We start from the raw sequence: 22,150 nt of genomic DNA, 5'->3' as shown, positions 1-22,150 counted from the left end.
GACGAGACTTACGCTTTGTGCTGTAAAAAAAAAACCGTAAGATCTGAGAAAAGGTATTTTGCACATGGCATAGTATCTGCCTCTAGGCGAAAAGTAATTTGGACGATGCGATGTAGCGACATTGAATACAGATATACAGATATGCTTTTAAGTTGTATCATACATACCAATTGCGAGAGAGTTTTGTTAAAAATAGATTTTTCAGCTTTGTTTGAACATGAAACCATTCACGAAGCGTAGCACGCGACGATGAGAGAAACAGGAGCCGAGATGTTCTCTCGAGATATTTCGTCGCGGCATAGATTTGAGAGGCGTTTTCGCGAGTGAGAGAAAGATAAGCGAGCGAACGGAGTAATCGTTAAAGCATCTCGGAATCAAGTCGATCCGGCATAAGCCTCGGGGTGGATGCAAGGGCTGGTGTTTCGTCGACGACGATCTCTAATAAAGTTCAATTATCCCCGGAAACGTTTGAGAGAGAGCGGGACCGAGGGGGAGGGAGGGGGAAGGCAGAATGTAGAAGATACGGGAAAGGGAGTAACGCGGGGCGGGATGGAAGGTACCCAGGGCCGTCGAGAGAAAGAGAAACCGGGAGAGATGATAATCTAAACGATCGCAAAGTGGGCTGCAGAAACGCGCCGAAATTGGCAATAACAGGGTGGCGAGGGGATAACGGGGGGCTGAGGGGGGGACAGGAGGGAGGGGGGAAGGAACACAGCGCGCGGCGTATATACCATGGGGCCCCGGCGCGAACTTCCTATTCTGGTTAGCATTCAAATTGAATCTTCGTGGCGGCCGGTCGTGAAGAGTTACCGCCGTTAATGGACCTCGCAAACGCTCTCAAATTGCTGGCAGACTGCTGAGACGACGCGGCCCTACCTAATCTACCGGCTTGATTCTCTGTCAGGCTTCGTCTGTCTTTCTCTCTCTCTCTTTCTCTCTCTTTCTCCCGTCACTGCTTCGGTCTGAACGTATGTCGCGTAACTTTTTGGATTCTCTACGAGAACCCGGGTCGGGAAATAATTGCTGCTAATGCGACGGTAGCGTATACACGAACCTGCAAAAGAGTCTTTTAAAAGCTTGCGAAATGCGATAAGCGGATTAAACGTTGTTTCGAATTTTATTAAACTTCCCCGATGAGGTATGAAAATGGATACAGATCGAAATAAATAAATTGTATCTCAAATTTATGTTCAATTTTATGTACTTAATTTCAATCTACAGCGTATAATTTCTTGTTAAAAGCGTAGCGAAAAATCTGCAAATCGTCTAGCGAGCTCGCGTGCGTTACGAGCTACGTGGCTCATTGCCCACCAATGTAATTCGAGAAGCGAGCGAGCGACCAGAGGAAAGAGAGAGAGAGAGAGAGAGAGAGAGGGGAGCCTCTTCCGCCGCCTTACTTTTCTTCCGTTAAATCGAATTAGCTTGCTTGAGTTAGAGCCCGGAAACGTTTTACCGTGTTACCAGTCTAAAAAATGATTTCGCGACCCTCTAACTCCAAGAGGGCGGAATTTTTCCAAGTTCAAGCTTTATAATTCGAGACCATCATTTACACATTCACGCGCACTTTAATTTTCTCATTTATATGCTTGCGCTTACCTCAGCACGTCACGTTTCAGCCACGAGAGTGACTGAAAACTGGTCACCGCATGGCGCACAGGTTTCTTAGTACCGTTCAACGAGTTTCTGGACTCGTCCTAACGACCCTCTAGCAGAGATTCGAAATGGCTAATTTAGCGCGGTGGCTCCCACGGGAACGGGGGAGTTCTGCAAGTCGGAGACGGAGATATAGGGATGAGGGGGGGAAGTCGTACACGAGACGAGAAACATGGACTAAGCAGGTGGAAGCGGAGAGACGGCGGGGTAGAGGGATGGAGACTCCATGTCTTAATATAATTCTATTAGAGGTAACTATGCGAGCTCTGGTCTGCCCATCGCCATTGGATTTAATCACGAACTCAGCCAACCGTGCGATATTCTCTCCCCGCAGCACCTCTCGGACGATGGCAGGTGGATAGCGGGGAGAAAAGATGGGTAGATGGATGGGAGACACTCTTATTGTCAAGTTAACCGCCGACTATAGTCGGCTATAGCTGATCTTCAAATCCTTCGCGTTTCCAGAATTTACGGTTAGAGAGCTTGGTTCTTCTTGACGAGGTCTCCTCGAGAAGATGAGACCATTTCTAGTAATTATTCATGGAGGATGGAGACACTCGGTTGTCTTAAGCATCTTCGCGCGAGCTAGGTAACCGAGCAATTAAAACTAACGATAGGGGAAGCGAGAACTTAAGTCAGAAACTGAATGAAGAACCGCCCTTTGCATCCCCGGAGTGGGTTCACACTCTCTGGGGGAGTGCACGAGAACGTTTAAATAAATTTCCATTATCTTGCGTGTGTTACAGCCGAGCTGAAAATGGACGTTCTCCGGGAGCGAGAGGTCAAGGACAGTCTAGAGCGGCAGCTACAGGACGAGCAGAAGGTGCGAGGTGAGTACAAGAGTACAAAGATCCTTACCTGGTCGAGATCGCGAGAGGAGGTGCGTCCTTCTTCGAAGCATCGAATCGAGACGATCGGTTTATCCGAGTTTACAAGTGGCATCCAACCCGCTCCGCGTCTCTCGTACGGTGCAGCTTTGAGAAAATTGACTTGGCCGGCAAACAACGCATTGACGGGGGCCCGAGAGCGCGCAATCCGCGACACACGGTAATCTCACGGGCGTGCATCGAGCGCCTCGGGCGGGTTTTCGAAGCCGAGGCTTAACTCGCCGATAAATCAAGAAGCCGTAGAGGTATCGCGCTATAAAATCTCGGCTCGCATCCGTCCGTCCGTCCATCGATTTCTGCGTATTGTATTATTCCACGTTGGGGGTCTCTCGCCTTAACCAACCCGCACCCCCCGTAACGTTCCCTTTACCTACTTTAGGCTTGCCCCCGACTCGGCGTCTTCTATAGGCGTCTATACATCTAATGGAAGGCAGGGATCGGACCGAAGATCGCGATCGCCTAACCGAGCTCGTATCAGATGTCAAATGGTAATAGAATAGTTACCGTTGCGTGCTCGTTATCCGTTTCCCTTTAACTCACGCGCTCAATCCCGCGCAATTATTCTTGGCCCTTCGTCGAAGTTCTATCTGGTGTGATTTCCCATTCATTTTCATTAATTTCCCTGTAATTCTGTAGCGCGTAATTCTGAACCAGCGCATCAACAAAAACGAAAATTTCGCAAGTGCCATTTGTTATAAAAGCCAAACGTGTTATTGGGCGCGATGAAATATCGAACGGATAGATGAGAGGGGTATACGGATAACTCTCAATTTACGCGATTAATGCGTTACCTGTAACCCACCATGTAAATTCGAATTTGCGTAAATCAAAAGCTGACATAAGATGAGAGTGTACATTATATTATATTGTGAAATTGCTGTCGCTTTAATCGAAAATTTTGATCACTCGTTTTTCATTTCCTCCATTTTTCCACGCGTCAGATGCGTATAGATTCGGAATGACTTCAAAATACGCGAACGGGAGGGGGATGAGAGGGAGGAGAGGGTACCATACCGGGGGATCAGAACTGGATCTTCGGTTCCAGCTTGCAGATATAATATCGCGGATTTTCGAGGCTCGACAATGTCGACGTCTCTCGTCTGACGTGACAACAATGCGAGGCTCGATAAATATGTAAAAGTCGGGAAGAACGGCCACGCCATTCGCGGCTTTACGAAACGCGACGTGCTATTCTATTCAAAAATAACGAGTGAAATGGTGTTTTGGTAACTGGCGTAACCGCACGCCTCAGGAAAATCGTGCAATTAAAATATTGCTCAGTGAAACGCACGTGATATAAAATTTTTTTCTAGAGGCTTTTTCAAGAGGCCAAAAAAAATTAATATATTTGACATGCGATTCCTTACGACGTCCGAAATGACTCACGGTTCGCACGAGACTGAATTTTCGATAAACACGAGACGAATGTTATAGACGCGAATGCGTTTCAGTCGATTCTCAGGAAAAACGACTCGGCGAGGCCAGGCCCTCGCGGTAACACGAGCCTGTGACAACAGCAGTCCATTAGTCAACCAGCTCGGTGTCAATACATGAATATGACAGCCAGTCTCACGGAATATCCTATCCACCCTGTCTCTCTCTCTCTCTCTCTCTCTCTTTCTCTCTTTCTCTCGCGTCATCTTCCATCCCCTGCTGCTTCGTCCTTCCGACCGTAACGTCAAGCGAGACCATTACTCGCCCTATGATATCGCAAATATAGTAAATAGTCCGCCCGCATTGTGCGGCCTATCGATAACTTTATCCGTGCGAACGATGTATGCGTTCTGCGCGCGTGTTTCGCACGCGTACGACATTACCTTATCACTTAAATGGCGATGCGACGTGATCCCCGTGTATCATTGATTTATATTTTAATAATACTTTAGATGTGAAACTCTTCCTCGAAATATTTTCGAAAAAAATATCTTCTGCTTATTTCCCCATATTTTGGAGACGAGTGTATCTTCCAACATGTATTAACTTCACGTCGAAATTTTGCCGAGACTCGAGAGATGAAAAAATTCCTTTCGTAAAAAATAATAGTTCGTTAAGAGAAGCCCTCGGTGTAATTTCGTCTCTCTGCTCAGGGCGGGTCTGGTGGCGCGGTCGCGAGAGGTAAGGCGATACGTAATTTCGTGCGCGTAGCAGCTCGCGGCTTGCAGGATTCTAAGATGATTGATGACCGGCCAGTCCCACAGATATTTACGCAGGCACTTCGTAAGACTTCCTCCTCTCATTCGACTAATGACCGTCTTGTAAGAGATACCGTGTCAACCTTTACCGTCTGCCGGCCGACGACGACGCCGACGACGACGACCCCGCAGCGCTTTAACGAGGGCGTATCCGTCGGCAGTTTTTCCGATTGAGTACCCCGCTGCTGCACACCCCTTTTTCCCGCAGAACGGCGCACGATGCACACGTGCGCAAACCTTCCTTGCTAAGCCATCCGGCTTGGGGTTTAAAATACCAAGACAGCAGCCCACGCGCGCGCATTCGCTCGGGTTTGCCAGGTAAACTCTGAGCGTCAATAATAAAAACGTTTAACGAGTTCAAAAATATACGATAAAGTGTACAACGTTAATTAGGAGCCAATGTCAATTTCAAAAAAATTGCCATTTTGTGGAAATAAATGTCTTATCAATTGCCCATCATTACGAGAGATGCTATTACGAGAGACGAGTGTTAACGACGTCGAAGGAAGCTTCGCTAAACGCAATTCTATGGGCAATTTGTGCGACAGAATCGAAATCGTACGCGATACAGCAGCGACGTGTCGAAGGGGGAGAAAGCAGCGTTATTAGCCCGTTTAAAGCCCCGCTTGGCATTTCGGTAAAGGTTGAAATCTTCGGCCGCCCGCTGGGTGGGTGGGTCGTATTATCTTAGCAGGGGTTGCGAGAAATCCGGCTTCCTTCCTCGGTGGTATCGCGACGGCGCGCGGCGAGGGGGTTGCCGGAGTTTTGGATGCACGACTTTGTCGACGGCGAACAATAAGATGACCTTTCGCAGCTGGTGAATGCACAGCGTCTCGTAATTCTGAATAGAATACACGAAAGAGCAACGACCTCCGTGTTGAACTTCATTTTTACTCAATCCTCCGTAAAAATTATAATTAGAAAATTCATGACCATAAGCGTTATTTCCAAGTTTAAGTGCTTAATAAAATACGATTCGTTGAATATTGAAGTTTTTACATCAGTGCTGATTCATGACGAAAACGATAATGATATGCGAATACTTCGTTCATTTTTTTATTCACTGTGCGTAAACGTCGTATGATTATAAAACGCAGGAACAGGAATGGCGTCACTGTTTCATCTTTTTTTTTTCCATGTAACTGGACCATATGAGGAAGTATTGTACGCTTACGAAGTTTCCCACGTTCTTCTGCTGCTTACGCAAACGCGGAAGATCGCATTTAGACTTCGCGTTCGGATTCTTACGGAACCGGGCTCTGGCCAAGTACGCCGAACTCGGTACTTACCCGTCCGTGCTAATATTAATATTAGTATTGAAACGATACGCGCGAACGGACGAAAGAATAACAAACACGACGGAAAGAAACGCGTAACCGCTTCTGGATCCGATCCGCTGGCGGATATTCTGGCCGAGCACATATCGCGCCATCGAATTAACGAACGACGACATTTTCACGCAAAAGCAAAAAGCTCTCGACACGCGTAAACCTTCCGAACCGCGGTAGCCTGGGAACCGACAGCTGCCTTTGCCGCCGGTTTACACGGAGCTGCGGCCTCTCTGTAATTAGTCGAGCCGTTTGTCGCGAGACCCGTCGAGAGGAACACCCCTTTCAAGCCCTCCTCCCACATCACATCCCTCTCGCGGCAATCTACACGAGGAGCGTTGTTAACTACCTTAAGTTGTGCCGCGAGATTTTCCGAGCAAAGAAAAGGCTCCGCGCGTGATCGTTGTTCCATCAATCATGTCGCGTTGCGCGAAGCATGTTTATCGATTGCCTTTGGCACTTTGCGAATAAATGAGAAACAAGACTTATCTATTGAAGGAGTAAAGAAATTATAGACAGACGTAGCATGGGTATTATTTCGTAGATGGAAACGTCTTTGCAGTAATTCGCCGGTGACGCGCGCGACGGCGAAGTAGTTATCTCTAATGACAAACATTACGCTCAATCGTATCCGGTTACAGTTATGGGACACGCTCGATCGAACGAGCGTCGCGTCGCGCGGCTCTGATGCGAAATTAATCTCTCCGGTGAAAAAGTAACTGTAACGACCTGCCGACGCGTTATCTCCCGGCGTCGTCGGGCGGCAACATCGGGCGACAAACGGAATTGAAACTGCACAATCAACTCGCCGAGATTTATATACGACTCTCCCCTCGAATTAGCCGGGCCGTAATGCTGGGATCGGGTGTCGGTGTAATTGGGACCCGAGGGACTTTCCCGCGTTTCAACCCCTCGGCCTCGGCTCGACCGCCGCCCACGCCAACATCGTCGCACCATCCCCGTTTGTGCCTCTGATACCCGTTTGTTCGTTCGTTCCTCCGACGTCGTCGCGATGGACAACATCGCGATCGTAGCGATCAACAGAGCGACTAAGAATTATTTTACGCCAGCATGGCGATGACTACGAAATATCGGAGGATTAGAACCGTAAAAAGTGGGTCGGCGCACGGTCGATTGGCTCGTCGCAAATAAAAATTACGAGAATGCCAGGTCGATGGCTGGAGATGATTTGTTGTATTTTTTCACGAGGGCAATTATTCCTCTATACCAAAAAACCTTAAAATTTAATTATTAAAAAAATGATATTAATCTTTCTCTTTCGCATATTTCGTCTCGTATTCCGTCTGTCCTACGCCTGTCATCTTCCGCATTGGGTCGAAGGTTAATTCTCACAAGAATTGACAACGGCAAGACGAAGTTGACGACAACGGCAGCTGATTCGCCGCTTTGAAGTGAATGTTTATAGCGATTGACGGAACCCTTTCCGCTATTGTAACTACGTAAACTAGGGTGGAGGACGGACGCAACGTTGCTCGCCCCCCGCCAATTGGTGACCGACGTGATGTAAACTCGCACACGCGGAAACGTGCCAATGGCCATCACCCTCCTTTCGCAGGAACGTCGCGTCTCCTGCACCGAGTATTCTGATTCATTGAATCCCACGGAGCGCCAGGACCGTGCTCGGTCCTGGGCTCACTGTGCAACGAAGTCACCGCAGTGGACAAACATCGGGAGAGTCAGGCGCGCGTGGTGCGCGCATGCCGGAAGTTGGGAGGGGCGTATTAGCCCGTCGAGTGGAATGGGCGCGTTGCCATTGTCGGTAAAATGAGCACGAGGAATATGTTAAGCGGCGATCGAGGCGAAACGGACGAGTCCCCCGCCGCTCGAAAAAGGTCGAACTTTCGAACGGCAACGTCGAAACCAAAAATAACGACAACGACGACAGCGATGACAACGAGAAGGTGCTCGTCGTTGCACCGCTCCCGAATGCCCCGTGTGCGCGCGCGACCGTTTTTGTCGCATAATTCTCTGTGTACTCCCGTTTCAAATAATGACACGGCAAGAGCGTATCTAATGCACTGTGACAAAGAATTCAAAGAGAGTGCAGAGGAAAGGTTCCACCCCGATCCGTCGTTGATGACGGAAGAGAGAGAGAGAGAGAGAGAGCGCGCGAGAGCGAGAGGGACGCGTGAGGGGAGGAAAGCAGCGAAAGAGAACTCGCACGCGAGAGGCGCACAGAGAAAGAGAGGGAGAGAGAGAGGGAAAGAGAAAGACCGGGCAAAGGGTTCGACCGCGCTCATCGGCTTACCCCCTTTGTGGCAGTTTAGCGTTTCATGTCGTATTCCGACTCATTGGAAATTGAGGAATACAGAAGAGGCGCAAAAGGGATACGGCTTTGAGATAAAAAGAACGTTGGGCGGCGACGGTGTGCCAGCCAGCAACGAGTGCTGTGTAGCGCCACCCCGCGAAAATAAACCCTTCCCTCGCTCGGTGCCCCTGCTCGCTGACCCACCCCCGAGGTAGGAACCGGCGCTGGGATACTGTGGCTATGTCAAAGGTGTCGCCGTGCCGAACCACCTCCGCGTCCACTTCGCAGACTCGGCGAAGCGATCATCGGAAAGAATCTAGAAAAGAGGAGAGACTTTTCGCTAGCGTGCCAATTTATCAATTGAACGAGCTCGCTTCGGCGGAACTATGGCTTTGGTCGCGTCGTACTTCAGTTCCCCGACTCTCCGAGAACCTCCAGATTCTTGGTTCACGATCGGTATTCCGAACGGCCAATCGAGCGGTCGATGTCCGAGCCGTCTTGCCGATCGAGGTGACCGAGCTCGGAGCCCCGATGCCCGGTCTTTCCTCGCCAGAACTCAGTGAGGTTACCGTGTGTCCCAGGACCACCGAGCTGTACCGGAGTCGAGGAGTTGATGGTGGCGGCTACAAGCGGAGGAGGGTAGGTAGGTGCCGCGGTCACTTTGTGAACTAACCTGGCTTTGCCCGCTGTTTAATTAAGTCTCGCCTAGACTACTCGCCCTCTCCGTGCCCGCCCGCCCCGTTCTCGCCCTCCTCCACCACATCGGTAGGAAAGAGGAGAGACCCCCCTTGAATTCGCTCTCTCAACTCTCCCCGGTTCCGTCCGACCAGCCACGACACTCGCTTTACCCGGCCACGACCTCGTGAATATGACACTGGTCTCTCGGACACGCAGCGAGGGTGAGAAAGGGAGAAAGAGAGAAAAAAATTAAATCACTCCCACTGTTACGACGCGACCAAAGGGTAACCAAAGCCGCCCTTTCGTCGTCTTCCTTTCGGTCCTTCTCTCGCGACAGCGCGCGGACAAAGCCGGGAAGGGTGCCGAGATTCGTTAATAACTACGAATGCGAGAGATGAAAGCGACTGTCGAGTGTCGTGGAACACACAACGAAGGATAATGAAATTCTACGTGTAGAGAGAAGCGCGACCAAAGTTGGGTCATCTTTTCGAGAACGTTGCGTCGATCGGATATTCCGAGATGCCGCGGTGAGAAACGCGATGCTCCAGTATTCGATACGAACCCTCGATGCATGGTATAGAAATCTAACGAGATGGTACACCGCCACCTCCCTCCTTTCGCGGTGTGCGTTTTTTCCCTCCGTGCGCAAGCCACCTCCCGCCCCCTTCTCAGCGGGGCCCGGAGGCACGCGCGTATGAATTCGCCCGCGCGTAACAGTGAGCTTCCGTAATATAATTGTTAATGCGCTGATGGACCTCGGGCGGCGTTTATGCATTGCGCACGCCGATGTGGCTGGCAACGCGGACGCGTCGTCGTCATGGGTGCCAGCCCTCCTTACCGTAAAAATAGACGCACGGCATCAGCATTAGCAGCGGCGGCAGCGACAGCGGCAGCAACAGCAGCAGCCATTACGACACGCCTCGCTCGCCACCTCGCATTACGGATGATCACTGATCGCGTAGCGGAGAGAACGCCTCTTTAAAGAAGTACATACGGTGTGTGCCTCGTCTCATCTCGCGCGCGACACAAAGGGGCTGCTCGCGAAGAGGAATCGTTATCCGACGGCTGCTCGGCTCGGTGTTTGCGTCAGACTTTTTCCTCTTTCACCCTGGGATATCTTCGCGTTGTACTAAAGATAACGCATCGATAGCGCGACAGCGACGCGTACACGTATCTGCGCGTCAGAAATATGCCGGCAAAGGGGTACCCGTTTTCTCGCTGCGCACTCTTCCGCGGGAGCAAACCACCCTTCCTCCTTCGCGCGCCTGCCTTTCTATTTCCCTCGTCGCTTTAGTATTTTCATATGTGTTAATTTCAACGCTATTGCAGACGCGACTGTGTTGGAACTGTTGGAAGTAAACATGAAAATCTGTATTTGGTTCATACATTCTCATCCTCATCCATTTGTTCTCTCTCAGCCAGCCGACGAGTCGAAGGGCTCGTTTCGTCACCGTCGACTTTTCAATAACGTTCTCGCATCACAGAAGGGAAATTCAGTTTGGCTAAATTCTGAGTGCTTCCGAACGGAAGCCGGCCGATGATACTTAGCTGGCTGCGAGGGCGAGGCTGACATGCCGGAGGGGCGAATTTCTCGGTTACCTGGGCAAGTGTTGCGCGGTGCGTAATATTCCCGGCACGGCGGACGGGAAAAATATACCGCGAGCGACGATGAAAGAAAGGAATAAAACGGGAGAGCTTATTTACGCGAGGGGGGGTGCGCACGAGCGCTCCGCCGGGAAATAGGCGGTGGCTCCGGCTTTTCTCGCGGATTTGTATACGTATGAGCCGCCGCTGTGGGGTACGCGTGCAGATATACGCGCGCACATACTTTCCATGTACATATACGGCCGCTCTTTCGCTCCAACGCGAGATAGAAGCACGCGATTTTCCGTTACGAGCGTCGAGCTCGGAAACGATTTAGCGCGTGGAGATAAAACCGTCGCGATTATTCTACTCGAGTCACGTTATGCAACAAGAAGTTGAAAATCTGTATGAGATACCACGGATAACGTCGCGTTAATGGCACGCATGGCAGTGTCAGGTTCTGCTGATTAATCATGAACAAACCGCTGCGTGCGGTTTTTAACACCTCGAACTCGGCAGCGGTATCGTAATCGCACGTTTGTATTAGATTGTTAATTTCGTGTGAATGATAACAAATTAGGATTATCCGTTGTTATTCCTTTGTAAGCTTTGAAACAACGATTACTATTTTATAGCAACAGCGATGTCCTGGATATCCCTTTTTGATCCAATATAAACGGAAACCATAAACTAAAATGTCGGCTTGTCGGCGATTTAAATGCCTCGGTAGGTACCAGGACAACCTCCGGGCTCAAAGTACGAAGGGTTCGACAAGTGCATGAATTAATACACGTAGGGGGATCCGCCATGTCTCGCACACGATAAGCATTCCCGCGGATATTTACGCGGTGGCATTTAGAGTATCGGTCGCGCGCACACAAAGGCTCGAATGTCTAGGATGCTTGGAATCGCCGTCGCGCGAAAAGTCGCCGAGGGACACGACACAGGCGGAACGAAAGACAAAGAGAAAAGGAGAGAGGGAGAGAGGAAAGGAGAGACACACACACAGAGAGAATGAGAGAGAGAGAGAGAGAGAGAGAGAGAGAGAGAGAGAGAGAGAGCGAGAGAGAGGACCTGCGCGGTGCACCTAATCATATTTCCCAATAATGCGCCACTGTCTACGAACTATAATAAACAGAGCGAGTATAAGAAACGTACCGGCGTACATAGGTGCGCGCCACACACGACGTAGGAAGCGCGTTGTGTGTACACCCGGCTGCTCGCATAAATTCGCGCACATATATATATATATATACACACACACACATATATATATATACACACACGTACGCAAAGGCAAACGGAGCATTTGTACGGGGCGGCGCGTTTACATAGGCTCGCCCGCTCGTGCGAGGAGACGACGGCGCGAGAAATTTCGTCGCTACGGAATTTAGATGAAATTGCGCGAATTACTTGGGAGCCCGGGCGTACACGTATTTATGCTCGCGCACACGCTCGCGGGAGGATACACGCCGTCGTCGGGTTCCGCGCTGCGAGACACGACGTGGATAGCGAGAACATGTGTATATGTCCGTGTATATGCGTGCCGTTGCACGGGAATTCTGAGCGTTCTAACGCTCTGTCTTGCCGTGGAAGAGCTCCGAGCGCGGAATGCGCGAACGAGGAGAAAGAAAGCGATATTTCCTAACGACGACGAGACACAGCTACCGAGGGGGGGTGGCCGCGATCCTGTCGACTGTCGACTTTTACCGATTCGAAAGAACGTGGCGAGCCGCCGCATCGAAAATGGATTTTTCACGATCTCCCGCGAAATTCGTGCCGCGACGAGAATTATCGGTTTTCCATCGGTTTTCCTTGCATGGCGAAAGACCGCGATTTAAAAAAAAAACGCGAACGAATATTAGTGCGGAAATCTATCTTACGGGGCGTGTGTAACGAGTAAGATTATTATGTGCAATATAGCGGGCAGGTTTGAATCTCTAATGCGACCCGTAACGAGATATATGCACAGAGAAAATAATGTAACGCTCGCGCTCTCTTTTTTTTTTCGTCGCGCGCGTAACCGACTTTGGCTCGCTCGCCGACCGTGCGACCGTTAATGGAGATGTAATATTTAAATGCGCGACCGGCCGGCGTTGCGTAATGAAATTATTAATAATAACGATCGCGCGCGCGCTGCGGTTCTCGTAGTTTCAACTGGTTATTAGATTTTAATCGCACTCTCTCGCGCCGCGCCGCGCCGCGCCGCTCCGCTCCGCGTTGTACCCAGGGAGAGAGAGAGAGGAAGTACGAAGCAGGATTCCCCGGCAATTTTTTCCGGGTGCCGACAGAGGCCAACCGGCTATTTAAAAGTGATTTTCCCCCATGAGAACGGAACCTCGAATTATGCGAAATTACCCGCTGGAAGGTGTAAATAAATAAACGTCCGTACGCGTAACTAGTAACCCGTTATTACGTGTCGCCCGGCTCGGCAGCCGACGATCCCAACACCCTGAAACATCCCACCCTCCGCTCCCTTCCAACCCCCCCTTCGTGTCATCACCGAAGCCTCCCCCTCTTTCCCATCGGTAACACCGGTAACACGGGTGGATATGTCAATGCGGGGAATCACGCTAAGCTCAATTCCGAGCATTATCATTCTCGCGCCGATACGCGGCCTAACCGCCCGATGAGTCCATTAACAACTACAGTTATCGTTACGCGATGGTATACGAATCGCATATACATATTTATGCGAATCCCTCGTGAGTTTCGCGGCCGAGCGCGTATCGAAGCGTCGCGCGTCGCGCGGTTATGATCTTTTATAGCGGGCGATTTTTTTATAGAAACGTCGCTCGTAAATTCGGTTTCCTCCAACATCGTACGAAAAATGTATTTCGCGTTACTTTTGCGAATCTCAGAGGACAGCGCCGGGAACTGTCGTCGCTTAGGATCCGATGTGTGTGGCACCGGGAGAGGAGGAGAGGTAAGGGAGGCGCTTGCGTATGAAAGACGACGAATCCGCAACCCTCGTAATACGAGTCGTCGTAAAGTAGCATTCTCTTGTAAGTCCTTCTGTCGGTCGGCCTGGCTACCATCTACGGCTTTCTATTATGCATGCGTCCCTTATTGGCAGTAAACGCGCTCCCTCATCCTCCCTTCGACTGCGCCGCCGCCGCCGTTGCCGCCGCCGTCGTCGTCGTTCTACCCCATTCCCCAGTATTCGGAATTACGGTCGTAAGCATATTTCTAATTATAACATCGCGAGGAGAGACCACTACGGACAGACGGAGAATTCCATAAATTATGCAGGAGCCGAGACTAACGCCTGAGCATTTTGCCCGGCAGTAAGAACCACCCTACTTTCTTGCGCGAGGGACGCGCTGATGAACGAGGGGTGGGCGTTCGCGACGCGGAAGTACAGCCCTTTTAAAGCGATTTATCGGCAGTCGCCGGCGTAACACCGCCGCCAATAGTTAACAGCACTTCCGCAAAAGCGGAAAAAAAGGGATTAAACGTTTCGGAGTAAAGATTAAAAAGTAACGCGGTCGGTAACCGACATATCTCACACGGGCTATCTTGTAAAAGCGGATTTAATTAAAAAAGTACAAGCGGATTTAATTAAAAAGAAACGTTGTTTAACAAACGGGAGAAAAATCGCCGGGCACGCTAAAAGCGAGTATGTAAGCAGCGTAATAAACGAAAAAACCGTGAATTGAAAACCGCGCCCGGTACGTATTCATGGCGATGTTAAATGAACATTGTGGCGCGATCGGGCGGAAAGTTGATTCGAGTGGCGTTATTAATGCCGCAGCACGCTCCGCGCTCGCGCACGCTTAATTCGATAACATGCGGTCCCTTTAAATTTTGATTTGTCATAACGAGAATTAACGTCCACGTTAAATGCGTTCGTCATCGCAGCCGCGTGTGTCAACTCGCGGCGGTCGCCCGCGCGATCCGCTCCATTCGAGCCGCTACCAATTTGGCACCGAGAATGGTCCATAGTCATTAATGGGTCGTACACGTTAACGATTATGTTTTCGGCTGTAATCATCGGATCGATTGTACCGATCGTCGGAGTAATAAAGCGTGATAGGGAGAGGAAGAGAGAGAGAGAGAGAGCGTTTTGCGATGAGCGAGCATGCCGATGACAATGATGATGGCACGATCATAATTGCTGGGCGCCGTAACTTTTGCGGTCATCGATGATCCCGTTCAATAGTCACGTTTCCGGCGACCATCATTTTCGATGAGACCTGGCTCAAGCCCGCTATTATAGCTGCCGTATTTTATAGCAGGCGTACAAACATTTTTGTTACATATATTTATGTGCGGTATATACCGCAATTTAAAAGAACATTTGTGTAGCGTGAAACTGCATGTAGTATTAATTTATTGATATTGATAAAGATATCACACGTGATAGGATATCACGGATGGAAGTTTTCCCAACGAGATTACAAACAAGATTTAGTCTAATAATTAACGGCATTCTAGAAGCTCTAATCTCATAAACCATTTGGAATTCGGGCGATAGGCTTCTTCGAGAGTCTCGCCTTATCGACGCGCCCGAAGACACGCTCGATTTCGCGATTACGGCATTCGAGCAATTCGCACGCGCGCGTGGCGGGAGGGCGAGACGGAGGAGGTAGAGACGAGGGAAAGTCGTGGAGGTCGGGGAAACAGGGTGGAGGCGGGGTTGGAACGAGGGCAAGACGGCGGAGCTAAGACGTTCGCGGTTTCGCGCAAGAGGCCGACGGAGGTCCTTCGCCGTAATTACGTTAACCGCAACCGCCAAACGCCCGGTACTACCGGCACGAGGGGGTCCCAAAGTGCCCTAACCCGCGGCTCGAACCTACCACTTCGTTTACCCTTACGGCCGTTCACCGTCGAATTAGAGACGCGCGCCCTATACAAGCCGTCAGCCTCTAGTCGTCGGGATCGCGAGTTTACTAGAATTACGCGCGCGCTCGTGTCTGCAATTTATTCGCAGCGTTCCAAATTAGAAGATAGCTCGCATTTTTTTCCCCTTGAGTGAAGGGACACATACTGAAGTTGCAATGCGTAAGTCGCAGTCACGGGGGGTAAAACTGACTCGGTAGACGCATCTTCCATGGCAACAGCCGGCCGGAAACAAGAATACACGCTCGCGTCTACGAACACTGGCCTATTGACTATTTCAAGAGGGTTGAACCGGCTACCGTGAACGAATCCCCGACCCACCGCCGCCGCAGCTCGCCGGAAACACATCTCTACGCGCACATTGAATTAGTAATGGCGGAGGTCTTAGAGCCGAAGGGACTTGTAAGCTGTAATTGCATTAATCGCGGTGATATTTTGGGCTCAGGTGCCTTCGCGTCCGCTACGGCTCGTTAATAGCTGCCATTATCGTTCCTGCTTCTGACATAGGACGAACTGCCGCTGCTGCTGCACCCGAAACTCCGCCTGTCCCAAACTTTCGCGATGAACGCCCGTGAATCGCTCTGACAGTTAGGCTTCTCCTCGGCGAAGCCTGGCCCTCCCTCGGAAAGTGGTTTTCGACGGTTATATGGTGAGGTTTGGTTCTCTAACGTTCGGGAAGGAAATTATTGTAACGTTTCGTTTATGGAAGCGTTTGCTCTGCAGCATCTCTCTCCTCGCGATCGTCTCAGGCCTCGTCGTGACTTGCGCCTCGCGCGACCACGACGTCGAGATAATTTACGTCTGCCAAAACATACACGATCGCCGATTACACGCGCTGCGAGGGAAGGTTCATCGATCCCTCGATGCTGCCCGTGCAGGATCGAATCGGCGGCGGAAGAGAGGCGCTTTCGTGCCGCGAATCACGAAACGACATTATCTCGCCCTCGATCGCCAACGACGTGTCCACTCGCGTTCGGGGACGAGATCACGGGGGGAAACGAAGGAGAGAGAAAGAGAGAGGGGGTGAGAGACGGAGAGAAAGAGGAGATCCGAAGAGAATATGCTCGCGCGCGTGTGTGCGTGCGTAGAACAGAGAGGACAGGTTACGTCGAAACATTAATCTCTCGCGGTGGCAATATCGGGCCGATGATATTCGAGGCACGAGTATTATACGAGGCGGTGTCATTAGTTCGCCATGTGTGCGTGTGGCCGAGATAGAGAGAACAAGAGAACGAAAGAGCGAGGGAACGAGAGAGACGGAGAGCGCGGCGGGTGTTTGTGAAGGTGGCACGGTCACGTATGTGCGTTCGTATATGTGTGTATGTATGCGTGCTTGCGCGGGCGCGACGTTGCCCGGTGTCGGACGGTAGTATCGATATGCAGGACCGTGATAATCGATTGCCGCATTCCTCGAGACGGAGCGACGTCGCGCGCTTTGAATACGGCCAGAGGGGGCCCTCGATCGTGCACGACGCATACGAAGCGAGCGCGGTGTGCAGATACGCCTCTGTCATATCCCTCACTTCTGCCACTGCATCCCCTATATTCTCTCTCTCCCTCTCTGTCTGTCACGCGGCTGCTCGCACGTGTGAGCGATCCAGCGCCCACGCGATCCACTGTGAGATCCATCTCCTCGAGCTCCTGCTCCTCCTCCTGCTCCTCCAGCGCTCTTCCTCTTCCTCTTCGCTTCAGGCCGATCTCGAAAATTGCTTTTTCATCTCGCCCCGTTCGCGAATTCGTCACGAGCCACTCGATACCCCGGCGAAACATCGGCGAGTATATCGGAGTGACCGAATATATCGAAAGGTCCTACCGGATTTTTTTTTTATTTATCTGTTAGCCGCATTGGCACCGATTCGTCTCGTAAGAGCCGTATTATTATCGCATAGTCGTTGAACTGTCGAAATATTGTTCTTCTCGCCTAAACTCGATTCGCGCGATGACGCGAAAGATGTGATGCTGCCGAACGCACGATGATGACGTGTCATCGCGTGTATTCAGTCAACAGCTGTCATTTCGCGATCGCCGCAGGAAGGGTCCTATGCTTCTCTCTCCTCTCTCTCTCTCTCTCTCTCTCTCTCTCTCTCTCTCTCTCTCTCTCTCTCTCTCTCTCTCTCTCTCTCTCTCTCTCTCTCTCTCTCTTCTCTCTCCCCCTTCCCTCTCTCTATCTCTGTCTGCGTTCGCGCTCACTCGCCGCCCTATAACACTCTACACCCTTGCGCATCTCCCTCTCTCTCTCTCACGGCTCGGTTATTGTTCACGTTAATTGATGCGTTATGTTTGATGCCGTTGTGATAGCCATTGTACGCGGGGTGTCCACTGATAACTGAGTTACCGACTGCGGCGGCCGGAGTGCACTCAAACCTAATTATCTCGGCCCAACTGCGACTGCCGCATTGCGTTGCCGCCGCCGTTCGTCCCCGGAGTCATGCGCGAGCATTTCCCTGATGTCGATGACTCGCTCGCATTCTCGATGGCATCGAAAGTCTTGCGTTAACGTGTTTTTTTTTGCGCGACAAAAAATCAAAAAGACAAAATCGATGGGCACCATTGGATATCGAAAAGAGCTTCTCCTCATTGAAGCTAATTTGGATCGACGATTATTCTCTTGGTAAAGAGTAATACGGAATTTTGCAAGAAAAGATTGCGGATCGAGAAAGGATCTCTTACACCGGAAGCTGAACTATAAATAGTGCGTGGGAGGGACTGAGGCGTTTGCCTGAGACAGAGAACAAAGTCTCTTCTTTTCCACGGCGTGATTAGACAGGCCTTCCAATTAACTGGTCGAAGGTGCTTTTCGGGCGCAACCCTGTCGTAAACTCGGCTTCTTTACGCGCGCGAGCGCGTAAGGACGAGCCGGCGAACGGAAGCTCGCCACGATAAATTTCGAAAATCAATTCCGCCGCAGACGAGTCGTCCCTTTTGGGTCCTCTCTCGCGGGAGGGCCCAAAATGGAGGTAAACGCCATCTTCGTAATCTCCGACGTAAAAAAAAAGAGATATTCTCTGGCGTGGCGCGGTCGTTGCGTCGTTGACCGGACATCAGAAGTCAGCGGCATCAGAAGGGCTCCCTTGGCGTGGCGTTTTTTTTCGGCGGCCCCTTTAACGAAGAATATCTGCCCCGTCCGCCGCGCGTCTCTTTATTGTCCGGCGAAATTTACGATCGACACCGAGAGTCGCGAGGCCCCCGCAATAATTCGATCGTCGTGGGATGCGCGATGGGCGCCCGGCGCGTCTACGCCTCGAGGCGACTGCCGGCAAGCGGCCAAAAAAGAAAAAAAAACCTCGGCAGCGCGTTAAGCACTTTGTTGTAACGTCTCTTCGTATAATTCCTAAATCGCGGCGACGGCACCGAGCCGAGTCGCGAACCTCGCGCAACGACCGGTGGCGGTCCAAACAGGGAGCGGCCTTTCGTTACAAAACGGCGAAAAATATTTATCGAGGAAATAGCCAATCTCTCGTTATAACCCTCCCACCGCGCGGGACTTCCATTCCGACGACAATACTTTCCACGCGCACGTTCCGGGATCTCTCCATCTCTCTCTCTCTCTTTCTTCCTCGTCTTCCTCCGCCTTGCGCTTCTCTCTCCTTTTTCGTCCCCCGTCGCCGTGTTCGCACACATATCGCAGAAAATTACATTTTGTCGGTTGTAAAAGGAACGTCGTAAAAATCGTAACGCCGGCGACGCTGACTGCGGTGCACGCAGGGCGAAATTGCACCGGCCCTCCGCCTATCTGTTGGCCATCAACATTGCTCCGTGCTTGATAGACCCTTTGTAAAACGTCATTCTACGGGCTTTTATGTATACTCTTGCTCCTAGGCGGACAACTCAAGCCCCGAGTAGTTCTCTTCTCATCGATTCTCGTTTCTAGCGCCGGTGCTTGCACTACTGTTCCCCAGCGTGAAATATGAACGACGACGCGGAAAAAGTATATACAATAAATACAAGAATTATGATTTTGGGTGATCTTTTTTTTGTAAATAAATTACACGCTAATAACTTAGCAACATGTACTTCCACACGTGATCGTACTTCCGATCGTGCTTTTTGGAGCGAGCACCGACAGGACGCTCGTTAAAATCACTAAACTCGATCGCGGTTTGAAAGCTTCAAGCAGATCTCTGTTTATTCGCATCGTAATGGGGTTAAAGAGTGATCGTGGTGCTGACCACGCGCGCCCGTATTGCTCGGTCCATCCGTGTATCCGTATAGCCGGCAAAGCCCCGGTAATTAAACTCGGGGAACGTCTTAGATGCAGAATGTACTTAACACAGGAGAGACTCGCTCACCCTCTCGCTTTCGCTCTGCCGATCCTTCGGCCGACCACCGTGCAAAGGGGATCTTCCTGGTCGGTGGGAAAGGAGCGAGAGAAGAAGAGCAGTTCCAAGCGGAAAGGGATCGAGACGTTTCCTGCTGTCTTCGTCCTTTCCTCGTCGTCGGGCGTTGATGGGTTTTCCAACCCCCTCCGAACTAGGACTTGGCTGCTCGAACCTGGCCAGTTTCGACTTGAACTACGGATCTAGTTTCCAACGCCCGGTGCGGAAGTAAAGAGAGACAAGGGGAGGAGAGAGAGAGAGGCAGAGAGGGAGTGATATAGGAGATGGAATGGGGCGAAGGAGCGAGAGAGGCGGAGAGAAAGTCGAAGCTGGCTTCCATGGCATAGTCTCTCTTCTGGATTTCCAAAAGTTGGCGAACTCGCTACTACCGGGTAATACCGTTGTTAGTTGAGAAAAAGGGACTTTCATATTTTCTTTTACATTTTCAATAACTTATATATTTTTAGATTAATACATTTGTTTCATTGGTTTCTCATTTACATGAACATTTTTATTTTTATCTGATATTTTCATAAACTATTATAGGATGTAAAATTACGTATCTCATAGAATTAACTTGACGAATGGTTTTTCGAGACGATATATCGTGACGAAACGTTATAATGGTACAGGCTTTAATATTACCGAAAAATTTGGAAAGATAGAATAGAAGATGAATGTAATATCACGGCGGCTGCGTGCCTGATTTAACAAGGATTTAGAATACCAGGTGCGAGGCTATCACAGGGCTTAGGAACTAATAGAGACATATTCGAATGAAGGAGTAGGTTGGTTCCCGGGGATCCGCCCTAAGTCGTTGCCGCGACGGCGGCGGCGAGCGTTATCGGAGTGTGCTCACGGGATTGATTCGTCGGTGTGTTCGTGGACTATGCCCTGGCGGGAAAAGCTCTCGAGAGAAAGAGAGAAAGGGAGAGATCGACGAGGAGTAATAAAGTAATGGCCGCGCCGCGTCTTCTTACGCCGCACGCCGCGGCTCGCCTTCTTTCCGGCGAGGAGAATAGATAGAGTCCTGCAAAATAACGCCCAGGTAGGAGACGGTGCTCATTCACGACTCATGGCGACGCGACGGTTTCACGTTCCAAAGCGAGACACCTTTGCCGCTCACGTTCCAATGGAGACTCGTCTCTCGCCTAGTCTCTTCGTCTCTTGCCTCGCCTCGCCTCGCGTGTCAGACTCCGACGTTCCTCCGTAAGTGTCTACCGCGCGTTCGCTTTTCGAAGCGCCATGGTAGCGGTGCTTTCAGGCGCGAGACCCTCTCGACGCGACGGCGACACCTCCGCCGATCGCTGTTTCACAAACGAACTCGGCCTCTCTCCTCTTTGAATTCGAGACACCCGCCGCGCGTACAAAGTTGGCTACCGCTGATTGTAATTACTCAGCCCTCTCGGTTAACGAGACATCGGCCTGCCGCCACCGCCGCCGCCGCCGCCGCCGTCGCCGTCCGACGCGGTATGATGGATCGCTCGCTATGCGAACACAGTGACGAAAATCGTCTCTCCGCCGCTTCCGTGGAGAGTCTCTCCCTTGTTTTCGCATGAAGGGCGCGTCGAATAGCTGGAAAAAGGAAGAAAGAAAATTAATTAAGTCCGAATTCCGCATTTTTCGTATTCTGTCTCTTTTATCGACAAGGGAATTAAAATGTAGATGTTATTTAACAACACTTGGACAACCGATTGCGCGACGAAAGTTATTTACGACGAAAAGACGCAATCAACGTCCGCGAGACGACGACCGGCGCGGATCGATTCTCCAAACGTGTCTTGACGGCGTTGCGGCATTAAAGGGGTAGGCCGTTCGGTAATTGTCGGCAAATATTAATAACTGTTGGTGGGGGGCGCCAGCTCGCGCGCGCGGATTCAAAGAGAGCAAGGAGAGGAGCGAGCCGCGGCGGCGGAGTGGAGGAGGAGACGTCGACTACTTCGCGAGGGTGAGCCCGTCGAACCGGTTATACTTGAGAGCAAATACATAATGCCTCGATGATTTTCCCGCCGGAGGGAAGAGCCAACCGTGATTGAAATTTGGAAACTCGCTTTGACACAATTATCCGAACCATTCTGCTCAGGAAAACACCGTACCCGGAAGCACCGTCAACTCCTTCCCGAAAGAGAAATTACTCTATCTTTCGTGAGAATAGACTTACGCAACAAACTACGCTTGTATCGTTCGTGATGGATTTAACCAAAGACCGTCTAATCATCCAGATCAGCACGATGACAGCTGCCGAACGTCAACGTACGATCGATACCTGCGTGCGAAAGCAAGGGGTAAATTGACTTCGGTCCTTCACGAAATTCCACGGAACTCGTTATGAAAGGAAGCCCCAGAGGTGCGTATCATAAGAAGCCCTTCTCCTCACCCTCGAAGGAACTTCGTACCGGAC

The 22,150-nt window shown here is 50.8% G+C and overlaps 1 protein-coding gene across 3 annotated transcripts in view; it reads left to right on the top strand.

The window, feature by feature from the left end:
* The window catches only part of Dac (dachshund family transcription factor), a 182,605-nt gene that overhangs the window by 135,670 nt on the left and 24,785 nt on the right, over window positions 1-22,150 (top strand). For all 3 annotated transcript variants that reach the window (XM_071705419.1, XM_071705418.1, XM_071705417.1), the window contains exon 8: window positions 2,400-2,483. In XM_071705419.1, coding sequence (XP_071561520.1) covers window positions 2,400-2,483 — 84 coding nt within the window. The remainder of the gene's footprint in view (window positions 1-2,399; window positions 2,484-22,150) is intronic.

This window comes from Temnothorax nylanderi, unplaced genomic scaffold, assembly GCF_030848795.1.
Source record: "Temnothorax nylanderi isolate EJ_2023f unplaced genomic scaffold, tnyl_v1.0 TNYL_tig0046_pilon, whole genome shotgun sequence".
Lineage (NCBI taxonomy): Eukaryota > Metazoa > Arthropoda > Insecta > Hymenoptera > Formicidae > Temnothorax > Temnothorax nylanderi.
Note: the sequence above shows the minus strand (reverse complement) of the source record. Positions and strands in the feature narration are given on the sequence as shown.